This window comes from Schistocerca nitens, chromosome 9, assembly GCF_023898315.1.
Source record: "Schistocerca nitens isolate TAMUIC-IGC-003100 chromosome 9, iqSchNite1.1, whole genome shotgun sequence".
NCBI classification, from domain to species: domain Eukaryota; kingdom Metazoa; phylum Arthropoda; class Insecta; order Orthoptera; family Acrididae; genus Schistocerca; species Schistocerca nitens.
This window is the reverse complement of record NC_064622.1, coordinates 225,364,693-225,390,229: the sequence shown is the minus strand read 5'-3', so window position 1 is coordinate 225,390,229 and position 25,537 is coordinate 225,364,693. Positions and strand designations below refer to the sequence as shown.

Below are 25,537 nucleotides of genomic sequence, written 5' to 3'. Positions count from 1 at the left end.
GGCAACAGGTAGGCTGTCGGTTTGGGGTGGAATAGAGCAACGACGACGATGTCTCCGGAGGGCGTGGCGAACACACGAAGCATGTCCAGGTCGACGTGGGTGGAAGGGGAACACATTTCACCAGGTGGCAGGGTGTGGCGGAGGTTGTGTCATGAGTGCTGGATGAAGAGAAAAACACAACGAACAGTGTATAATCGTGCAGTATTATTGAGATGTCATGGATTATGTCCAGGGGGGACAGGCACAAACACGTCGAGCAAGGGCACGTTCAAGATGGGGGGCCGTGAGAAACCTTGACAGGGTGAAACAGGCGGCGAGGGTGTGATCATAGGTAAGCTCGACATGGGGAGCATGTGGTCACTCAACGGAGTGCGTGAGACTGGAGTAGAGGGCGAGGTAGGAGGAGAGCTCAACGATTGGAGCTGGAAGTCACTCGACGGAGTGTGTGAGAGCAGCGTAGAGCGCGAGGTCAGAGGAGAGCTCAACGATTGGAGCTGGAAGTCGATCGAGTGTCTTAAGTCCAACATGGAGGGAGTGGTCAGAGCGTTGTGAGCCACGGCAGTGAGAGGCGTGGTCGTGGCCTGAAGGGGGGTAGAAGAAGGCTCAACATGAGCAGGCTTAAGTCTGTTGAGAGACACTGTGACAGCTGAATCTTTCATCTGGATGTCACGGGTGTTGGCTGAGCGCTGGAGAACTTGGTACAGGCCGGTATATGGGGGTTGGAGGGGAGCACGGACAATGTCATCTCAGAGCATGACGTACTCGCAATCGTTCAGAGATTTCAGGACGTGAACCTTAGGGTGGGAATGGCTGGCAAGCGGAGGGATATGGAGGTTGATGAAGTGGCGTCTGACGCGGTCTACGAAGGAAGGTAATTCAGACTGAGGGGGAGAAGCGGAAGGGCTCACAAGTTCGGCAGGGAGAACAATGTTCTGGCCATATATGAACTCAGCTATTGTGCCTTTGAGGTCTTCTTTATAGATTGCACGAATGCCGAGTAGCACAAGGGGAAAGGCCTCCATCCATAGATAGATGAGTCATTGAAGAGCCGCCTTGAAAGCCTGTTACTTTGCGGGTGATATGCTGTGGTATGGATGCGCCGGATGCCACAAATGTTACAAATACCGTTGAACAGGGCCGACTCAAATTGTCTGCCCTGGTCAGTCGTGATGATAGCAGGACATCCGAAACACGATACCCATGACTCGACGAAAGCTTGAGCAACAGTTTCTGCCATAATATTGGGGAGGAGGACAGCCTTGACCCAGCGAATTGTTCAGTCGATAGACGAGAGAACATAACGAAAGCCGTTAGAGGGGGAGAGAGGACCGATAATGTCAATATGAATATGCTCCAGGAGGGTTCGAAAAGGCGCCGAGGAGGGGGTGAAGTGTGCTTGTGTACTTTGCAGCGTTGGCATGTGACGCAGGAGCGTGCCCATTGCTAGCAGTCCTTGTTGACATTTCTCCACACAAAACACTCCGCTACGAGGCGGGCGGACGCTCGAACACCGGGGTGGGCTAAATTATGCAATGTGTTGAAGACAGCCCGATGGAGCAAGGTTGGGATGAGGGGGTGTAACGTGCTCGTACTGTCGTCGCACAAGATCTCTCCAGAAATGCCAGGGAAGGTGGTGTGGACGAAGTGTAGTGAAGAAGTAGAGTCTGAAATCAGGTTTTGTGTTTCCTCTTCGGCGGGTTGGAGGTTAGGCAGTTCAGAGAGGTCTAACAGCGAATGCACGGCGTCGACTCGTGAAAGGAAATCAGCAACTATATTGTCAGCACCCTTTATGGGTCTGACATCGGTGGTGAACTGAGATATGAAGTCCATGTATCTGAAGTGATGAGGAGGTGGGTCAGCTGGCGGGTTTGTAATGGCCGCAGCCAGAGGTTTGTGGTCCGTTAAAACATAGAAAGAACGCCCCTCAATGTCAGTATTAAAATGCTTGATCGCTTCGTAGACCGCGAGCAACTCCCTGTCAAACGCGGAATATTTCTGTTGTGCATTGGTGAGCTTGCACGAGAAGAACTGCAGAGGCTAAGTTTGGCCGTCGATTGTCTCGCTAAGGACAGCGCCGATGGCAGTATCGCTCACGTCTGTGGTGATGAAAAACTGCGCATTGGGATGAGGATGCGCGATGGTGCAGGCCTCGGCAAGAATATTTTTGAGGGCAGTGAAAGAGTCAGTCATAGCAGGGGTCCCTGGAACGGGCCGAGATCCAGAAGTGTTGGTGCCTGCTAAGGCGTCCTTCAGTGGAGCCTGAATCTCCGCAGTCCGAGCTAGATGTCGGCGATAATAATTAACCATCCACAGAAAGCGCCGGAACTCTTTGAATGACGAAGGTCTGGATAGGTTTAGTATTGTTTGTACTTTGTCAGGGGGCGGTGAAATGCCGTCGGCAGAGACCCGAAAACCAAGAAAAGTGACAGCGGGTTGATGTAGCTGCAATTTGTCCTGGTTGGTCTCGATGCCTGCTACCGCGAGTGTTCATAACAGTTTGCACATGTCGAATGTTGTCCTTGACGGAGGAGCTGAACACAAGAATGTCATCAAGATATGCAAAGCAGAATTTTAGGTCGAATAGCACTTCGTTGATGAAGTGTTGCCAGATCTGGGTTGCGTTTATCAGACCAAAGGGCATGAATCGAAACTGATATAACCCGATCAGGGTGGTGATTGTTGTCTTCTCGATGTCTTCAGGTGCCATGCAATCAATGACAGAGAACGTGGTCGCACCTGCGAGGGAGCTGGGGAGCTGGTAAAGTCGGTAATGTTGGGTATGGGGTAGGTGTCCATAATTGTTTGTGCGTTTAGTCGACGGTAGTCTCCACACATGCGACAGGACCCGTCCTTCTTGGATGTCGTATGTATGGGCGTAGACCAGCTATTGGCAGAGGGTTCAATGACGCTGGAGCTTAGTAGTTAAGAAATCTGATTTTTAAGGTCGGAGAGGTGCTCGGGACAAAGTCGATGTGGTTTATTGGAGATCGAGGGACCTGGCGTGAGGCGAAGCTTGTGATCCGTGCCATTGGTGACGACAGGAGGCAGTTTGTTTACAATGTGTAGCGGGCGGGTCAGGCGAGGCGTGGTCGTGGTCGTGGTGTTCAGAGCCACTCGGTGGATCCGACGGGAGTCGAGACGGTAAAGTGTCCCAGGAGTCAACGTGACAAGATGGCCGCTGATTCGAAGCAGTAGCACTAAGGTCGGGTGAGCTTGGTAGAGCTCGTGAGCCGTTAGTGAGTCCATTGTCTGAGGGCGAGGCCTGTGGCAGCACGGTCGTGTGTGAAATGCTTGGCGTGAGTGCACTGTTTGTGTTGTCAGTGGTTGTCGCATTGCGGTGCACAGGAGCCGAAGTTGCATAGTTTGAGGTGCTGTCCGCAAGGGGTGGGGAAGGAGCCGTCAATTCGGGAACATGTGACGCTCGTCGCGCATGCGCACTTGTGTCTGGCCGAGTGTCAAATGCTGCCATGTTAGGAGGGTGTGGCCCTGCGGAACTGTCAGTACAAGTTATGGCAGTCTTGATAGCTCAATTGCAAGGGGTAGCAGGAGGTAAACACACGGAGGCTCGATTGCTGGGACTGCAAGCAAATTCGGCGCACTTACTGACCTTGCTTTATCCTTGCTGTAGTGTCCGCAATTCCTTTGCTGCATCAGAGAGCTGGAGCTGTGTTTCTTGGAGCCAGAGGGAAAGCTCGAAGTTTCCCTTGCGTAGGCAAGCAACGTGTTCGAGCTCGTCAAGGCACTTGTGCGTGGTGTCTTGTAACGTCATCGACAAAGACGAGCATGTAAAGATGAGATGAGCCCCGACCGATGTGTCACGGTGGGGTTTTCTCGATGGAACACAGGGGAAGTGAGTCTTGGACGGATGACGAAACACGGTGTTTCGCACTAGGTGCGGTGAAAGTTTGTGGTGTCGCAAGAAGTCAACGCCTAGTATAGGTTCGTCAATTTCGCACATTAAAAAAGTCCACTCGAGTTTGCAGTTTACGGAGAGTGAGACGACGTTGGAAGTTGAACCCAAGCATCGTAGTTTAGTTGGATTCACTGCTTGCAGTGAAGTATTATGAGGGCGGATGTTCGACAACACTAAGGACGTAGGCAGCAGTGAAACATTGGTGCCTGTGCCCACTAGGAAAAGGTATCCTGACGAAATGTCTTTAATGTAAAGTCGTCTGCAATTACCCAGTCGTTCCCAAACAGAATGGAGCACTGGGGGTTGCCTGTCATGTTGTGCGCAGGAGGCAGCACCTGGACCTACCTGTGATTGGCGTTTGGGAAGTAGCAGGGTGGTCAAAGACTAATATGTAACCATAAAAAATGAGACAGTTGTTATTTATGGAAGGACAAACCAAGAGGAAGGTGTCCAACAACATTGTGCATAGTATCTCACTATCTCCAACCACTGTGTAGAAGAGGCAATTAAAAAAGTCAAATAAGACTCAGAGGCAAGTTTATTAATACATGGCAAAAGAACAGGTATTTTATAATGTGATGATGGTGTTGCTGTTATAGAGGAAACTGCAGAAGACCCTGAACCCATGTTAGTTAAAATGGATAAAGTTATGGGGGAAAATATAATATGCAAAAAAGATATAATATGAAAATAAAAGTGATGGTATGTGATAAAGAAACAAAACTCAAAGTCCCACTTTACATAGACAATGAACTAAATGACCAAAGTGGATCATTTACTAATTTAGGAAGTGAGATCAGTAGGAACTTCCGGAGCAAAGCAGTAGTCAGAAGTAGAATAGCTCAAGCAAAAACTTCCTTCAAAAAGAAGAAGAATATCTTAAGGTAAAGAATGTTTCATTGGTGAAATACATGGCATGTGTAATGTTGGAATGGTAGCAGGGAGGGGGTTAGGTGGATAGAAGATAGGGAATAGTGAATGTGGAGGCCAGGACAGCTATGGGAACTATGGGTATGTTTTAGGGAGGGTTCCCACCTGCATAACTCAGGAAAGCTGGTGTTAATATGAAGGATCCAGATGGTGCAGGCTGTGTGGTAGTCACTGAAGTGAAGCAGATAGTGGTGGGCATGATGTTCAGGTACTGGGTGATCTAGCTGTCTCATGGCCACAGTTTGGCAGTGACCATTCATGTGGACAGAAACTTGTTAGTTGTCATACCCATGTAGGAAGAAACACAGTGGATGCAGTTTCTCTTGTAGATAACATGACTGCTTTCACAGGTAGCTCTGCCTTTAATGGGAATGAGGATACCTGTGACAGGTTTAAACTAGGTTGCAGTGGAAGGATGTATAGATGTATGGGACTGGCCTTGCACCTAGGCATCTTGCAGGGATATGCGCCATGACCTGAGGAGCTTGGGCAGGGGTGGAGTATGGATGGACTAGGATATAGCATAGGGTATGTGGGCAATGGAATATGAGTGTGGGAGGGCTCGGGAGGATAATGGGTAGGATCTTCCTCACTTCAGAGCATGATGAGTGGTCAAAGCCCTGGCAGTGCTCCAGTCTTGAGTAGTACTAAGACATGATAGGTATGTGGGAGGAAGGCAGGTGACTAGAGAGACAAGGCAAGGGATCTGTTTCTGAACAAAGTTTGGAGGATAATTTTGGCCTTTGAAGGCTTCTGTGAGACTCTTTACATATTTGGAGAGGGACAGCTCATCACTACATATGTGATGATCATCGCTGTCTAGGCCATATTGAAGGGGCTTCTTAGTATAGAATGGATGGTAGCTGTTAAAGGAGAGCTATTGTTGTTGGTCGGTAGGTTTGAAGTGGGTGGAAGTATTGTTGTAGCCACACTTGAACTGTCTGTCAACATCAAGGAAGGTGGCTTGTTGCATTGAGGAGAACCAAGTAAAGTGAATGAGTTACAAGGTTTTGAGGTTTTGGAGGAAGGTGGCTGGGGTGTCCTTACCCTCAGTGCAGATCAGAAAAATGTCATCAGTGAAAATGAACCAGGTGAGGGGTTTTGGATTTTGGGTGGTTAAGAAGGATTCCTCCAGATGACTCATGATTACATTGGATTAGGATGGTGAGATGTGGGTGCCCAATGATGTACCATGGATTTGTTTGAAAATGATGCATTCAAAGGAGAAGTAAATGTGAATGAGGTTATAATTGGTTTTGGTGACCAGGAAGGCGGTTGTATGTTTGGAGTCAGTTGTTCATTGTGGAAGGTAGTGTTTAGTAGCTGCAAGACCATAGGCATTGAGGGCACTAGTGTAGATGGAGGTGGCATTGACAATGATGAGCAGGGTGTCAGTTGGTAAATGAACAGGAACTGTGGAGAGTTAGTGGAGGGAATAGTTGGTATCATTTACATAGGAGAATGGGTTAAAGTAATAGACTAGAGTTGCTGATCCATAAAACCAGAGTTTTCCTCAGTGGAGGCACAGTAATTGGCCACAGAGAGGAATCCTGGGTGTTTGAATTTATGGGCTCTAGGTAGCATATAGAAGATAGGGATGTGGAGAATGGTGTGGGTGAGAGGAGAGATAGATTGAGGGGAGAGGTTCTTTGATAGGCCTAAGGATCTCAGGAGGTATTAACATTGCTGCAACATAATTCTCTCAAATCCCTTAACATGGAAACCAGCCTTACATATGCAAAAAGAACCACAACCCACCACCTAAAATCTGATCCCAACCTTATAATCCTAACTGCTGACAAAGGCTTCAAGACTGTGGTTATGAACAGCAGGGATTATCTGGTGGAGAGACTCCATTAGCTGTTGGATAAATCCACTTGCAAACCCTGCCACAATGACCTCATTCCAGATATTCAGCAGGATCTCTAGTCCCTCAACAATCCTTAGGCCCATCCCAGGACCTCTCTACTGAGCCTCTCTCTCCCCTCCACACATTCCAACCACTCCTGAGACTCCTACCTTCTATATGCTTCTTAAATTCCATAAACCCAGGCAGCCAGGATGCCCCATAGTGGCTAATTACTGTGTCCCCATTGAAAGAATCTCTGATCTCATGGACCAACACCTTCAGCTATTTTCTATTACTTTTTCATCCATATTAGAGACACCAACCATTAACTCTACCAACTCAACACAGTCCTGTTCTTTTACCACCTGGCACTCTGCTTGTCACTGTCAATGCCACTTTCCTCTACATTAACATCATCAATGCCCATGGTATTTCTGATTGAACATTAAGTTTCCCAATACACAGCTGACTCCATACATACAACTTCCTTCTTGGTTACCACGACCAACTTTATCGTCTCCCAAATTAGTTCTTGTTTGAAGAAACAAATCCATAGTACATCAATGAGCAAATGCACAGCACCATTCTACACTAACCTATTCATGGGCCTCTTCAGGATCCACCCTACCCATCCAGAACCCCAAGTGCCTCACATGGTTCAGATACATTGATGACATTATTGTGATCCTCCAGAACCTCAAAACTTCTCTGCCATTCCCTTCACCTATTCCTCCTTAACACAATGAGCCACCTTCCTCAATATTCACCTCACTCTCAAGTTTGGTTACATCAGTACCTTCATCCATATCAAATCTTCCAACCACCAACAATACCTCCTATCTCCACTTCAAAAGCTGCCACCCATTCCATACAAGACATTCTAGTCACCTGAAGTCACCACGTCTATTGTGGCAAGCAGCCTCTCTCCAAATATGCCAAGGCTCACTGAGACCTTCACAGACCAAAATTGTCCTCCAAACCTTGTTCAGAAACAGACCTGCCTTTCCTTGCCTCTCTAGTCTCCTACCACCTCCCACATACCCACTGTCCAGTCACAAAGGAGCATGCATCAATTCCACCCAGGATAGGAGCAACTGAATCACATTCTCCACCAGGATTTCTACAGTCTCTCATTGTGCCATGAAATGAAGAATATCCCTCCCCACCACTCCCACAGTGGTATTCTGGCACCCACTAAACCTATGCAATATCCTTGTCTATCCCTACTCCACCTCTATTCCAAACCCCTTGCCTCATAGCTTATATCATTGCAGTAGGTCTAGATGCAAGGCCCATCCCATACATCATCCTACTATCAACTAGTTCAGTCCTGTCACAGGCACCTCCTACCCCATTATAGGCAGGACTACCTCTGGATGGAGCCATGTGATCTACAAACTAAGCTGGAACACTGTACTGCTTTCTATATGAGCATGACAACTAACAAGTTGTTTGTCCGCATGACTGTTCACTGCCAAGCTGTTGCCAATAGTTATCTGGACCACCCAGTTGCTGAACATGATGCCCAATATGATGTACTTTGCTTCAATGTCTGCCTCTCAGCCTGCACTATCTGGATCCTTCCCACCAACAACAGCTTTTCTAAATTGTGCAGGTGGGAATTTACCCTACAACATACCCATAGTTCCCATAACATGTCTGGCCTCCACCTTCACTTCAGCACTACACAGAAATTTCATTCAACCAATGCATCTCTCTCTTTTCTGCCTGCCTCCCCCCCCCCCCCCCCCCCCCAACCAGTGTGAAGCCTCTGAACTGTGCATCTGGCAGCCTTATCATGTCTCCAGCATGCTCCTGGAATGTCCTCAAAGGCAGCACACCATCTCCTTCCACTCACCCTCCTATCCCTTCCCCTCCCCATACAATGCCTCCTCCTTGCCCCCACCACTCAGCCATATTGGTGCTCATGTCAGATGCAGTCGCACTCTGCAGTCAGGATGCAGTGGTTGGAAACAGTGGAAAAATCTGTGTGAGTTGTTCTTGTGTGAATATGTGTGTGTGTTTCCTATTTCCAAAGATGGACTAATTTGTTGGACAGCTTAATTTAGCAATCTTTTAATTATGCCTGTCTCATACTCAACACATCCTCTGTGCAGTGAGTACCAACCTATCCTTTTCATAATACTGTTTTTATCCCATGGAAATGGACAGGAATGGGGAGAGGCACATGTAGATATAAGAATTCAAATTTTAAGATATGAGAAATGCCACACTGCAAAATAAGAAGATGAAGAAAGTGGAGAAATGAAAGTAGAAATTGGAATGAATGGATGAATGAAGAAACTAACTGGTCATAAAAGCAAAAATAAATACAGAGGATGAAGGAAAGGTAAAATACTTACCTTCTTTTTTGGGGTGAATGCTGATCTCCAAGATGAGAGCCATTTCCCACCTTGTGTGTCTGTGATTATTTCTTCACCATTTGGAATGTAGAAGGTTTGCTGGATAACATGCCTCTTAGAGTTTCCATTGTTCTCAGGTTGTGGGCCAATAGGCTGTGTCTCTGTTTGAGGTCCAAGTTGTATAAGTACCTGGAAATCTGCATGTTCACCAAATCGAAATCCAAAACCGAAACGTGAATCTGTTCCTGAAATCATAATATAGAACATCCAGATGTTATTGTGGTTACTACCTTGTTAATAACCCTTAAGGGAAAAAAATGCAACGTTAAGTCTGTTCATCTCTCTGACAGAACATATTGAAATAATTAGGACCCAAATGAATTAAAAAAATTAACATATTAGAACTGAGAAAAACATCTTATTCACACACACGACAGTACCAAAGATTTGTGAGTGTGTGTGTGTGTGTGTGTGTGTGTGTGTGTGTGTGTGTGTGTGTGCGCGAGTGGGTGTGTGGGTGTGTGCGTGTGTGTGTGTATGTGTGTGTGACCAAGATGATCAAATCACTTCTACTCCAAGCTCTGCCAAAGACATGAAGAATTTAATTAATTTCCTCGAATCATCTCTCCCTCAAAAGCAGTTCCCATAAAGTTGATAGTTCCTCAAGTAAACTACTAAAATTCTATTCTTCACATGTATGCAGTGTGTTCAGTCACCTGTACAATATGACACTGTCACATGTTTAATACCTGAATGACTAAAATATGCTAGTCTTTGAGGGAGTTAAGACACATATTAATATCTACCAAGTTTCAATGCATACCTCTTTTTTGAGGGCACTGGAAAAAACTAAATACACAAGAACAATAACACACCTGTCCTAAAATAAAATAATTAGAACTTTCCATTGTCAGTTCAAAAATCACATTATACAAAATGAAATCACAAAATATTGCCATCTGGCATTTTCTGTGACTTATCAAAAGTAGTTTATCATGCAGTTTATGATGTTCAACTAGAAAAGTTCAAATATCGTGCTATCAGATGTCTTATTGTGCTTGGATTTCATTATTTCACAAGCAAAACACAGTGTGTCACAGTAAGGAACCCAGAGAGTGTGCACAATGAGGTAGCAGATTCAGAATAGGGAATCATCACTACAGGTTGTAAAGTACCAACACTTAGGTCAGGATATCAAAATGAAGAGACCTATATCACCTTTTGTTTTGTATCATGTGATATCATTTAAGTTTCATAATTTACAATGCATATTATTTGTTGAAGTGTATACTACATTTGAGCTAATATAACAACAATAATTTCCTTTCCAGTCAATAATGGATGTGAACATTCCTATTAGTCATGAGAGTACATAACAGGGGAACATAACATTTCTCAAAGTTCTTCATCATATCACTTTAAAATAAAGAAGAACAAGTAAGGATGTAATTTTAGATATAAATATATTCCAAAACACTGTAATCTTCCATTGTTTAATTTATGGAAGACATAGTAAATGTCATACAAATTTATGAAATTAAGTTGTTTGGAATCTAAGTTTATTATTCAATAGTTAAATAGTTACTCTTTGATTATGGAAATGTACATAACTTCACAAAAATGATTTTTATTAAATGAAAAATTATGTAACATCATTATTTAAACAAAGATATATAGACTTCCTATACTGAAAAAGCTTAATTATAAAAATAACTATTGTCACTGTTTGATTCTTTGATTTTTCTGCACAAGAAAACATATTTTTGTTTAAGTTACAACTCCTCTTAAAAACTATATGTATTGAAAATAATTGAAAATACAAAGGAATTTCTATAACATTATGGTGTGTAATAGTAAATTATATATAGTTGTAAAAAAAATGTGCACCAGACACAGTCTTTCTTCTCAGTTCTATTTACACACTTCTTTGTATGTAGTTCTTTTGTCAGACTACAATGCCCCAAGTTGATGTTGCTGTTGGAAAAAACCTTTTTTCGGTATTACTAAGTAATACATCAGTATTGTTTGTTTAAAATTATAAGGTTTCAATAATTGTGTACATCAATGATGTTGTAGTGTTTGATTTCATAATGGTAACTAAATCTGGATTGATTTATGAGACAAGTATGACGGAAACATGAAGTACAATAAATCTTGAGTAAAGGCCTACAGCAATTGATGTTTTCATTCATGAAGTTAAAAAACCTGGCCCTCTTGGACAATGAAGCCATTGTACAGACATCAACAACTTAAGAGGCATATTAAAATAATTTTTGTATCTGTTTTTGTTGTGCCTGTCTCCAACTCAATGTTTCATCTCTATACAGAGTAGCAATGTATCCTTCTCATAACTGTAAACTTTCAGAGATGATGGAAAGGGTAAATATACCACTCTGAGGTAAGAAACCTTAGTCCACAAATGACTGGGTCAAAAGCATATGTGAAAATCCACTCAAGTTTCACCTCAGTCTCAAGCAGTGCCCAAACTAAGGGCTTCAATTTATGATCTGATCATGATGTACAGATTTCTTCCTGAGTACTCCACAGTAGCTTTAGATAATTTCCCCTGTTGATGGACTAGTTATGAAACATATAACTTGGTGTCAGAGAGAACAACAATCCTAAGCCTTTGGTATAGTGATAGAGAATTCCATTTATCCGCACAAGTTTCACAACCTGCTACATTTACTACAGTTATTCAAAATGGCATCCTACAGCATTAATGCAGGTATAGAATTGTCACACAAAGTTCTGTTGTACCTTTTCTAATATCCGTTGTGTCTTTTGAACAGTGTTGAAGGCAGTGAGAATTCTTGTCAGGGGATCCTCTTCAGTCTCAACAGGTCCCACATACATAAGACTTTTCAAATGTTCCCACAAGAAGAAATCAGGTGGGATGAGATCAAATGAATGTGCTGGCCATTAAACAGGGCCTTTTCTGCCTGTCTACTTTTCAGGGAATGTTTGATACAGGTGTTCATGAACCCTAATTCCAGAGTGAGGTATGGGTCCATCAAGTTGGAAACATAACTATTGATGAATAACAAGTGGGATATGTCCGAGAAACAGGGGTAATACATCTCTGATAAAATATGTGTACACTGGTGTATCTAAGCAGGGAGGAAGAAGAAACAGGCCTAGTACATGATCAGTGAATATGTCTGCCCACACACTAACAGCCTGTATTAATGGCTCACCACAACTGTAGCATGGGGAGTCTCATCAGTCCAAAAATGACTATTACAGCTATATAGCATTCTGTATCTGGTGAGACAGACTTCATCAATGAAAAGTACATCTGCAGGTATGTGGTGATCAACAGTAAGACACTGCAAGAACCATTGGCTGAACTTGACATGTGGTCTAAAGTCAGCAGGAATTAAAATATGTACTTTCTGTGGATTGTAGGGGTGTAGCTGTATTTCCTGCAATACTCACCACACAGTACTCTGCAAAACATTCATTTTAAGTGCAACTGATTGAGTGCTGTTTGCAGGTGCTTCACCTCCTTGAGCAAGCACTGCAGCTCCTAAGCCAGGAGTCCACGTAATTTGTCATCCTCCTCATTCATTGTAATGTGGTGCCTGTTGCCCTGTTTTACTTAATCTCTGGAACAATCTTGGAAACATGGTGTGAGCTACATGTCTTCTACATGGATATTTGGCACTGTACAACCTTTCTGTTTCTCAGTTGCTTCAGTTCGCTTGCCCATATATGAAAATCATTTCAGTAAGTTCCATCACAAGGTACACCACCATTTCGTTAGGGTTGAATTACGTTCATACTTCATCTTGTAAACAGAGTTGCCATATACTACAGTACAGACATTGTACACCAGTATTGATCTTGTCACAGTATGCTGTCTGCATTGGATTAGGTTAATTATGATCCCAGCCTCTATGTCTCAATGCTGATTGTGATTACCTATCCTACAACCTCAGCAACAAGAGTTCTGGCATATGTATTTCACTGTCAGAGATATTAGAATGACTTTCGCTTATAACTTTCAGTTCAGTCATTTTCTGGCCAGAGTTCCTTACCTCAAACTGACACATTTACCCTTCTCCATCATTCCTGAAAGTTTGTAACATCATCACAGAATCATCCTGTAGATTGTAATTTACATATTCTAGGTAATATGCAGAAAGCCTTCATACCAATTTTAGGCTGAAAGAAGTCTTCAGTGATGCTGAAGCTTCCCAGCAGAGTAAAACTGTGTGCTGCATGAGGACTCAAACCCACAAGCTTGTCTTTTATGGATAATGCTCTTACTGACTAAGCTATCCAGACACAACTCATGTCCCCCGACACAACTCATGTCCTCATTTTGAGGGATATTCTTATGATCTATCTTGTTAAATTTACCCTCCACTACCTGTTATTAGACACTATTCTTCTCTTTTTGAAAGAAGTCATGTTGCCAAATTTGAAGCTTAATTTAAGATTACAGATCTCATTATGATACTTACAGATTGTTCACAAAGATAAGAGGAAGGGCTCCCTAGTTCTGAATCAGCAGAAGTTAGTAGGAGTCAGTCGACTTTTATCTGATCATGTTTCTTAGTGGCAAAAATACTTGGTTTGAGTGCTGAAGGCAGTGGACATAAGTTCTATCACATGTCAGACATGTTTTTTTTATTGCAATAGAAATGTATCATGGAACATACAAAATCACTTCAGCTGTATGAAAATCCTTTTATATTGGACTTTTATTGTGAGTCCAAGAGAAAAGGTTTTTCATACAGATGAATCAATTTTTTGTTTTCCAATATGTATGGTCACCCTGACTACAGAGCCTTTTGTTATAGGAATGACTGCCATCAATTATTTTTATTCCATTAATTGTGCCTGCATCATGTGATATCTGGGACCACAACCTACACTACTGTATAACTGGTTTCAAAAAGTAGATCCTCCCTCTTGGGACCTTTCCTTGTTTCTTGTAACTACACATTCTGCATAATACTGAACTCCACTTTCTTTTTTTATTCTCTTTCATTTAGGCTACCATCTACTGGGAAAATCTAGTTGGATAACTTTGACAAGGGTGTCTTCAGACAAAATGGAAGACTGCCCAGGCTGTGGAAACTTTTATCAATACACAAGGAAAACATCTGATGGACTTGGGCCATTACACCTCTGTGGAATATTTTGTTGTCCATGGTATTCACATGGAAGAAATTGCAGAATATGGGGACCTGACTGCTGGACCAAGGAGACATTATTGACTAGCAGTCGTGTTTCATTGTAGAAATCATACGTGTCATGAAAGAAGTCACAGAAATATTCTATCTGGATGAAACTTCGATAGACAGTAATATGGCAGCTGGCAATGTTGGGAGAAGGATGATGATGTCAGCATTGTGGCATGTGAAAGCTGCACTCATAGACTTGTTATTGGAAGTGTTGGACTGAGGAAGGAATTTGTCAGTGAGGCCTACCTAAAGTTCTGGACTAAAACCACAAAAGATGATTACCACAGTCAAATCAATTCTGGAAACTTTAATAGATGGTTTGCAAGTATGCTTCTCCCAAATTTTCCTATGATGTCAGTCACTGTGATGGACAAGGCTAGATACCATAAGAGACAGGTGGTCAAAACAACCACATGGTATATCAAAGTAACGATGTTGGAATGGCTGCAAAGCAGGCATGATGTCTGTATTGAGAGAGCATGAAGAAGCAGGCTCTGTTCACTTTAATTCAAGAACATAGACCTGCTAAAAAACATATGTGATTGATTCCACATAGTTTTCTGCTTGCCACTCTGTAATTGTGATTTGAATGCAGTATAACTGGCATGGGCAACAATAAATCAGTTGTTTAGGGAGTGCCTCATTTAAGGGGACTTGTTCAAAGACAATCTGCTTAAGATTGCAAGTGAATGCCTTCTATTGGTAACTGCTTATGACGGGGAAGAGTACAGCTGGAAGATCCAGCAACTGGGAGAAAATTACTGGAGGCATGGCAGTGTCTTCAAACTTGCAATAGATGAAATGATATTAATATCAGTAATGCTGAACTGGGCAGTAGCAACAATAATGTGCCATACACAGATGGCAAACTTCCTTCATGCATCTCACATTAATAATTTTTCAGTGTTTTCTAAGAGGATGTGGGCTTACTTAACACATTTCAGTGATAGAATCTTGTAGGATTATTACTGCAGAAGCAGCATTGTATTTATGCTTTGCTTTGATAGTTTACCTACTTGTAATCCTCTATTGCCATGTAGGGACATGAGTACAAGAAACTTAGTCATGGAGATTTGAGTGTACACACAATTTGGCATTACATAAGTGAATAAATGTTCAAAATTTTATTCACTGTATGGGGCTTATAACTGAAACAGTAACCAGCTGCAATTATAATTTACAAAGGTTTATTGTAATCAAAGAAACCTTTTTAAACCATACTAGTGGCTGGTTGTTGTTTCAGTTACAAACCTTACAGTATTACAGCCACAGTTCTCAAAACGGCAATTTACTCATTCTCTTTTTATTGCCGCAGTGTAAGTTTTACTACTGGTTCTTTTCAGTTCTGAACTGTCTATGAAAACTGATATGGAATTAGTAACCACAAGCAACATCATTAAACATGAATCTACCAATTTCTGTTTCACTAATCTCGTAAGCTTTTGTTGTGGCCCAGTCTCAATTTTACTTTTTGTAGACACACTATATGTATCAGTTGGCAGCTGTTTGGTGGAGGCTAATAGATAATACTATCAGTGCCACCTGGAGTGCAAACAGCATGTGAATGAAATTTTTTTTTGCCAGCAATGGTTGATGTTAGCATAGCTTGTTCCACTAGCTCTGCCCCTCTCCCCTCAGGAGCCTCTATGCTGGGAGTTGGTGGAAAGAGTTTACTTGCTCCACTCCTCACTCACCTCTTAGAATTTGCTCTTCTTCTTGTGAACAACTGTACTTGCTAATTTAAAGAAAGCAGTAAGTATGATATATTAACACACATGCATTAGTATTTAAAATGCAGGCAAAGTACAAAATAAAAGTATGAGAAATCAAGATTTTTTCAAAGATAAATCCATTTGGATCAATAACTTTAGGCTAAAGTGCATTGATATTTACCTTTTTTCAGTGGAGGAAGGTTGGAATAAATTAGTGACAATATTGACGGTAGCTCCTGGGGAATAATCAGTGCATCAGAACCTGAAACAGAGAGATACTGTTATAAAGCATTATATCACAAGAACTGGAAAAGAAGCTAGAGAGGAAGTTTAAATAACTTTAAATTTCTTACATCTTATGGTTAGTGTACCAATAACCAATGTTCATTGACATCCTGCAAGTGAGACTTCCTTGTTTTGGTTTTATTGCTAAAAAAAGTTCTTTAATAGCTGTTAAAGTCCATAGTCCTGGTCCAGCTAGCCATGGATACACTGTTATTTCCTCTTCACCTCATCTAACTGGGAAGTGAATGTGTGACATTGCAAATGCACAGGCACTGCGATGAAGCTGTGCACCTTTGATCCACTGGTAAAAGAAAGGCAGTAAACGCCAAGTAAGGCACTCATAAAAATAAAGTGTTCATGTTAACATATTCTGTGAAACACAATGCAGAAACCATTAACAGTACTATTAAAGAACCCTTTTGACCATTTGTATTATTTGACTCACTGAAGCAATGTCTTTGTTCTGACATTCATTCAATTTTTTTCCTGTGACCTTCAACAGCTCACAAAATTACTCAACTCCTAGCGTTGTTTTGCTTTTTAGTTAGCAGAAAAATAAAGACACATGTAAACATTTTCTGATGATGTCTGTTTCAGCTTTTTCTGTTATTTCTAAAATGTTAGAAATTTATTTTGTTCTTTGTCAGAAATTTATTTTGTTCTTTGTGTAATCTTATAATTTTTTCCTTGTACTTATTTGTTTGTGAAGCAGCAAGAGAAATTTATGTTGCATTTAGTCCATCAAGTGATACATATTTATATATTTTGCATATAAAACAGCTATGTATGTTCATGACAGGAGGGCACAATACACAAAGAAAAGAAAAAGTTAAAAAAATACATATACACGTGTGGTGCACACATAATGAGACCAACAGAGGGGGAAAAATAATTCACTTTTCCACAAAACATGACATTAAGGCACAAAATATATTAAAAATAAATAGTAAATACATGACAGTCAGTGTAGTGGACATATACACACACTTTTCTCCATTCATATTTAAAATCACTGTTTCCAAGTTATGTTAATAACTTGGTATTTAAAATTACTTCTTGGGACATTCTTTCAGTATCAGCTGTAAGCCATAAAGGTGCAATGGTATGTAGATGTATGAGGTATACAACTTCGCTTCCACCATTTTTTCCCCAACATTTGAAGCTTTAATAAAACAAATTGATTACACATGTATCCTTCAAAGTATTTTCCAATGCTGGTCACTACTTTCTCCCATCTTTCGGGCAGTGCACAAATCCTGTGGCGAAAAAATTGTTCGTCTTTTGAAGCGATCCACGAATTTGTGACTTCTTCATAAGATCGGAAGTGTTGGTCAGCCAGGCCATGCACCATTGATCCAAACAAGTGATAGTCAGAGGGAGCAATGTCTGGAGAATACAGCGAGTTGGGTAGGACTTCCCATTTTAATGTTTCCAAGTATGTTTCGACCTCTTTTGCAACGGGGGGTTTGAGCATTGTCATGCTGCAATATCACTTTATCATGCCTCTCACTGTATTGCGGCTGTTTGTCTTTTAATGCTCTGCTCAAACGCATTAATTTCATTCGATAACAAACACCTGTGACTGTTTCACTTGGTTTTAACACCTCACAGTACACGGCATCTAGCTTTTCCCACCAAATCTTGGAGCCATGAATATTCGGTTTGACCATCAACATGGAAGCCTGGCTGGGATACCCCCATGATTTTTTGAGTTTAGGGTTATTGTAATGAACCCATTTTTTGTGCCTGTCACAATGCAATGCACAAATCCCTTCCGTTTTTGCCTCTGAAGCAACTAATCACAAATACACAAATGAAATTCAACGTCTCTTGATTTCAGCTCACATGGGATCCAAGTTCCTTCTTTCTGAATCATGCCCATAGCCTTGAGATGGTTTGAAATGGCTTGCTGTGTCACTCCCACTAATCATGCCAATTCTTCTTGAGTTTGACGTGAGTCTTCACTCAGCAATGTCTCCAATTCTGCATCTTCAAAAACATACTCTCTTCCACCACTATGCCAGTCTACGAGGTTAAAATCACCATTCTGGAAGTGTTGAAATCACTCACGACACATTATTTCACTAATAGCGTCCTTACCATACATACTTGAGAGCATTTGATGAGACTCAGCTGTTGTTTTCTTCATTGAAACAAAGCAGTAACACTTCCCACAAATGACAAGAATTAGGCTCATAAATGGATATTTTCAATCAAGAACAACTTTATGATGCAGACACAAATCGACTAAAGTTTGAATGAGGTTATGTTGACTGAGGTCCAAGCTAACTGCCTGACATCTGCTATCTATTTCTTTTGACCGCTTCTCACCGTTGTCGCCACCTATCGGCAAACGGTGGAAGCAAAGTTGTACACCCTGTATCAGTGAGGAACAATTCTCTTCTTCATGTATGTTCTGAGTAGCAGATCAAGATGAGTGTGGTATGGGGGCTACACAGGTAAATGGCTAAAAATATCAAGTTTTAGGGTTCAGTCCTCAGTGATTACAGTTTTTTTTTGTTTCACATCAGATGATGATGTGTATATATGTGAACAACATGAAGTTGGACCATGATACTGTCATCATGTGATCATTGGTATAGATGTGTTAAATGTTTCCAGTTAGCTTCTTACTTCTATAGAGAAAATATGGAGAAAGGAGGGGTTGTAACATTTGTCAGAAACTGTTTTGATTTCAAGAGTATTGATATTAATAAATTTTGCTCAGAGCAGCACTTAGAAGCTTGTGCAGCAGAAGTAGTATTTCATAATAAGTCGTTTATAATAGTAGGTATATACAGATCACCTTCAGGAAATTTTAACCTGTTCATAAAAAGGATGGAAGCTCTGTTGTCCCATCTCATGGTAAAAAACAAGAAAATAGTGGTTGCTGGTGATCTGAATGTGGATTTATTGAACAGCTCTGTTAGTGAACAATTATTGCAATCAGTAACACAATCATTCAGTTTAGTTCCTACTATGAACTTTGTATCTAGGATATGTAAATGCTCTGAGAGTGCTATTGATAATATCTTTGTGGACAAATCTAGGGGAAAAAGTCATGCCACAAAACGAATAGTAAATTACCCTGTGTTAAGAGTTGAAACTTGTCAAGATGTAAAATCTATTAAATATTAGCACAGGAAGGTAATAAATAAGTTGAAAATTGAGAAATTCAGGAATTTGCTCAAAGAAATGACCTGGATAGATGCTGACAATACTTCTGACTCAAATGGAAAATACAAAGCATTCATTAATAAAGTTAACTGCAGAGTTCTGTGAAACTGGTGTCTGGGGCAAGAATCCAGATGGCATGAGCAGTGAAACAGGTGCTGAGGTCAGAATTGTCAGGATACTGTGTGTTGCCAGTATACACACTGACAAGATCCTGTTGCAGAGCATGCTCTACAATATGACAATTGTGACCTCAGAACTTGTTTCACCACATGCCCCATCTGGATTCTTGCCCCAGACACCAGTTTCTCAGAACTTCGCAGGTGGGAACTAGTTTCTTGCCACCCACCTGGCCTTAATTTACATTAATTTCTTCTGTATCAGCATTTCTTTGCAGTAACTACATTTTTCTTCACCCCATTTTAGTTCCATACATGTTTCATTCTCATTCTCTTACCCAACTATTTTTCACTGCCCCCCCCCCCCCCGCCCCCCCTGTACAATGTACATAGCTTTTCACTCTTATTACCCTGTCTTCCATCTTTAACATCCCAGTTTTCAAATCTCATTCGATACAGTCCCCAGCAGCCAGTCTTTCCATCTCATCCCATGTGGTAAGTCTCCCCTGACCCGTGGTTCTGGGTGACTTTCCTGAAATCTACCCTTTGTCATAGCCAGTCCTTTTCCTTCACCCCTCTTCCTTCCCCTTGAACCCTTCTGCCTGAAGAAAGAGCCATTGGCTCTGATAGCTTGCCTATTTGCAACCTTCTTTTGCTTGGTGAGTAGATTTCTTGTCCATCCAGTTAAATTATTCTGTCAAAAATTGATTGTTTTCGTTCAAATAATTGATTTGTATCTTGTAGTAACACATCATTATCAAAGATCTCAATATATTTATCAGTGTAAGTTTCAACTACCTTAAACATTTAAGTTTTGGTTACTGTAAGACTGCCTCCACTTGCTAAAATTGTACTTCTTAAATACACAATTGTTTTATTTCTTTTTATTATCAGTGTGTATGTGAGGCACATGCTATACTTATGTGAAATGAGTAATTTCTAAATTAGGAAAACATTTACAAAACTTTATTTTTTATTATTCACCTCTGAGATTTCCAACAACATGAGAATTAGTTTATCTGCAAACAGAGTATTTAAATGGCTGTTTAGCATTTTCAACCTCTGTAGAACATATGGAGTTAAGATTTCCAAAGAGCAATTAGCTAATTGTTTGAAAAATAAAGCCCTACAGTTACTCCTTTTAGAAAACATTTAATTTTCACCACAAAACTTTATACTGAAAAAGTTATTTGTAGTTATAACTTCCACTTCCCAGAAGATACTTTTGCTATTTTGACCTTTGAGTTCTTTTAATTTTAAGGACTGATGTCATTCTTGTTGCTCTAATTTTACTGACTTGAAAAATAAATTTGGTTACCAGATTAATGAATTAATTAAGAAACCAAATAAATTAGGAACGTTGTGAACCTTTTAATTTTACATGAAGCTTGGTGATAACAAATATTTGATGTAACTTTCGTAATTTTACAGTTGCCTGATAAACATTTGAACCAAATTATTGCCTGGTTCACTAGACTGACATCCACACTAAACTTGATTTGAGTTGACCTTTGTATTATTATAAACTAATAAATAGTTACTGATTTCACTAAATATTCATACTGTCATCTATACCTATATAGAACCTCGAGGCAATAATTGAGTGAGTTTGCACCCTGTAATCATCTGATTAACATCACAGCATTCACATTTATATGTCATTCAGTGCGAATATGAATATCTTTGTAAAAAGTTCTTTGAGCTGGCGTGACTCATAGAATCAGAATCCACTTGTAAAAATCTACTGTAAAAGTACTGCCACTGTCAGAATGCTACCGGAAGTGCTAACCTGCGATTAATGTTCTTCATGAATTCTTATAGACAAGCTGATCATCATGCTATCAGGAGTGAAAATAAATGTAAAAGGGTGTCAACTAAATGCAGTGTTGTGTCTATCACCTAAAAACTGTTTAAAAAACAGATTAAAGCTAGATGCAAAATTCTATAACTAGCTTCTGAGGGCCAGCATTCACAAGTTAGGAATGTTTCACTTCTGAAAATGCTTAGTTGAGATCACAAATTGAGAGTTCAGTTTAATGACAGTTTGAGCAATCTGGGAGGAATCAAGAAAAAGTCAAAGCAAAGGTATCTACTCCAAAATTAAAGTTAACAGATATCATCGGTACTTTAGTTTCAATAACATTTATATTTCTTTACAAAGCAACTGTTAAACTCAAAAGGAAGTTTATTTTGTTAATCAGTTTTATTAATTTTTATTGATGTCAACACACAAATTCCCAAAAATACACAAGACAATTTCAGTTTTATTTTGGAAAGAACACAGTCATCTTTTTTTTTACTGCAGTGTACTTGGTGGAACACATTTTCCACTGTGACTAAAGTCAAAGGTACATATACTTTTGCTCTAAGGATGTGCGTGCACAATATATCCAATGAAGACTTCAAAAGAAGTCACAGGTGAAATTCGCTCTGTTTCTCCTTCTTTTTCTCCTTTATTATCTTCATTCTTGCCAACAATTGACTGAAGGAATTTTTACGTAGCAACAGGGCATCACAGACTTCCATATGATCAACAAAATGTATGAAATCATCTTTTGTCACATTTTCTCCTTAGTCGTGAAGAAGGCCCCAGGTATTATGGAAATCTGAGTCCAATTCACCACTCTGCTGTCATTGCAGATATTTCTGTGGCTGCTTGCTTAATAGGCTTACACATTTCTTGACACGTATCGAAATTGTCATCTGGGTAACATTCTTCCATGTTTTATCGGCCATGGTAGTCACTTCCAAAACTTATGTTGGGGCGTTGATCATCTTCAGTGCTTTTCAGTGCCATCACCACAACTTATTTGTGATATGAAGATTTAAAATTCTGAATTGTACCCAGGTCATGCAGTTGCAATTTTTAAATTGTATTAGCAGGAAAAACATGTACTTTATTACTATATAGAGCTGATGGTTTATTGTGAACTGTGCAACTGCCAAGAAGGAGAGGATTTCTTGTCTTTTTTTGGACGCAACAGCCACTCATAGAGCAATCCCGTTGTCACCCATGCTTTAATACTGGAGCGGTAAGGCACAGAAAATTACGGGAGGCGTTTCTCGGTCAATTTTAGTAAAAAAAATGTTGAATTTGTTGTGGAACATCGTGGAAGATTCCTGGTTCAGCCCCTATAGTGCTATGAAGTTTCGATTGGTGGCGGCACTATGTGTGGTCTTCAAAATGGCATCTGTGACAAAGATGTATTGCAAGCAGGGAGTTGTCATTGAGCTTCTTTAGACCGAAAACCAGAGCATTGCAGATATTCATAGGCGCTTGTTTACAGAGATCTACCAGGAAACAAAAGCACAGAAAGTCGTTGGGCAAAGCACCTGTCATCATTGCAACAAGGTTACGCAAAACTATCTGATCTTGCACACACCGGCTGGCTGTACACAGATGTGACTCCTGTAACGGTGGAATGTGGAGACACTTTCATTCAAGGTGGTCAATAGATCACAAAGGCCTCGCTGCAAAAGTGGACATCTCTGCTGATTGCAGACACACTCGTCCACCAGTTGGGGTACTCAAATGTGTGTGCCTGAAGAGTTCCTCACTGCCCAACAGAAGACCCTAAAGAGCCAAGAAAGACCATCTGTATGGATGTGCTTACCTATTATAAGGCTGATCTCGACAATTTTTTGTCATAGTACAGTAGCTGTATGGGCTGGCTTTACGAACTGTACCGATGTCCGGCAGGGGTCGCAGCTGACAACCAAAGAGCATCACATATGTGGATAGTGGTTGGTCAACGCCTCATTAAATATTGGAGCAATGAGTTCTGGTGGACAATTCTCTTCAGTGCCTCGGGTCATGTACAGCCTCCAGTTACTGCCGAGTGTCCAAGCTGCAGTGTTCGTCTATCGTCTCCAAGACTTAGGCACCCTTGGCCAATTCTGGACTCTATGTAGGCATCACTCAGAGGCAGAGTGACAGGAATTTAATGCTTTAGAGGATCTGTCATAATTTGAAACGTCTAATTGTACCGAACACTCACAAGAAAAAGCATAATTTACGTTGAGTATTTCTTCATATTAAATAAATATCATTTTATTAATAATTTTTAGGAATATTTCGGACTAAAGATAACCTACGCCAACCTCCTGCATTCCAGACAGTTGAACATTCCTTTTATTGTGTAACCTAAGCTGAATTCTAGACAGCTAAGAGTTTCTGTTGTATAAAAGAGAAGACGAAAGTGAAGCTGTGTAATTGCAGAAGGTGACCCAGAATTTCGTTACAATAACAAAGCAATATATATTACTTAGTTACATTATTCCGCACGGGGAAAAACCGTTGCATTTTGGTCAGTGTCCCCAGCTAGTAACATCTGCCTAGAGGTCACTGGCCCCAATGCATCTCTGCTGGAAGGCGCTGTTCCGTTTCTCTCGTTTACGTGAATAAATCAACGTTTAGTATATTTTGAACAGACTTTGTGTACCTTCTGTGTTGCTAAAAACAGCTTTACAATCGATATCACCGTCTTAGACCTGGAATAAAAATATTGTCAGCTGTTACTCACAGTGGTGGATTAAGCCCTTCGGAGACCGGGCGGTGAAACTAAATGAGGCCTCCGACTGCTTAGAAACTAATGTTTTTGTATTTACATTTTGTAAAAAAATGATTAAGATACACTATTGGCCATTAAAATTGCTCCACCACGAAGATGACGTGCTACAGACGTGAAATTTAACAGACAGGAAGAAGATGCTGTGATGTGCAAATGATTAGCTTTTCAGAGCATTCACACAAGGTTGGCACCGGTGGCGACACCTACAACGTGCTCACATGAGGGAAGTTTCCAACCGATTTCTCATACACAAACAGCAGTTGACCGGCGTTGCCTGGTGGAACGTTGTTGTGATGCCTCGTGTAAGGAGGAGAAATGCGTACCATCACATTTCCGACTTTGATAAACGTCGGATTGTAGCCTATCGCGATTGCGGTTTATCGTATCGCGACATTGCTGCTCGCGTTGGTCGAGATCCAATGACTGTTAGCAGAATATGGAATCGGTGGGTGCAGGAGGGTAATACGGAACGCCGTGCTTGATCCCAACGGCCTCGTATCACTAGCAGTCGAGATGACGCATCTTATCCGCATGGCTGTAACGGATCGTGCAGCCACGTCTCGATCCCTGAGTCAACAGATGGGGACGTTTGCAAGACAACAACCAACTGCACGAACAGTTCGACGACGTTTGCAGCAGCATGGACTATCAGCTCGGAGACCATGGCTGCGGTTACCCTTGACGCTGAATCACAGACAGGAGCGCTTGCGATGGTGTACTCAACGACGAATCTGGGTGCACGAATGGCAAAACGTAATTTTTTCGGATGAATCCAGGTTCTGTTTACAGCATCATGATGGTAGCATCATGTTGGTAGCATCCGTGTTCGGCGACATCGCGGTGAACGCACATTGGAAGCGTATATTCGTCATCGCCATACTAGCGTATCACCCGGCGTGATGGTATGTGGTGCCATTGGTTACACGTCTCGGTCACCTCTTGTTCGCATTGATGGCACTTTGAACAGTGGTCGTTACAGTTCAGATGTGTTACGACCCGTGGCTCTACCCTTCATTCGATCCCTGCGAAACCCTACATTTCAGCAGGATAATGCACGACCGCATGTTGCAGATCCTGTACGGGCCTTTCTGGATACAGAAAATGTTCGAATGCTGCCCTGGCCAACACATTCTCCAGATCTTTCACCAACTGAAAACGTCTGGTCAATGGTGGCCGAGCAACTGGCTCGTCACAATACGCCAGTCACTGCTCTTGATGAACTGTGGTATCGTGTTGAAGCTGCTTGAAGCAGCATGGGCAGCTGTGCCTGAACACGCCATCCAAGCTCTGTTTGACTCAATGCCCAGGCGTATCAAGGCTGTTATTACGGCCAGAGTTGGTTACTCTGGGTACTGATTTCTCAGGATCTATGCACGCAAATTGCGTGAAAATGTAATCACATGTCAGTTCTAGTATAATATATTTG

The 25,537-nt window shown here is 41.4% G+C and overlaps 1 protein-coding gene across 1 annotated transcript in view; it reads right to left on the bottom strand.

Moving 5' to 3' along the window:
- The window catches only part of LOC126203586 (uncharacterized), a 149,786-nt gene that overhangs the window by 4,805 nt on the left and 119,444 nt on the right, over nt 1-25,537 (bottom strand). The window contains exons 2-3 of the mRNA XM_049937947.1: nt 16,144-16,224; nt 9,056-9,300 (exon numbers count right to left, since the gene is read on the bottom strand). Coding sequence (XP_049793904.1) covers nt 9,056-9,300; nt 16,144-16,224 — 326 coding nt within the window. The remainder of the gene's footprint in view (nt 1-9,055; nt 9,301-16,143; nt 16,225-25,537) is intronic.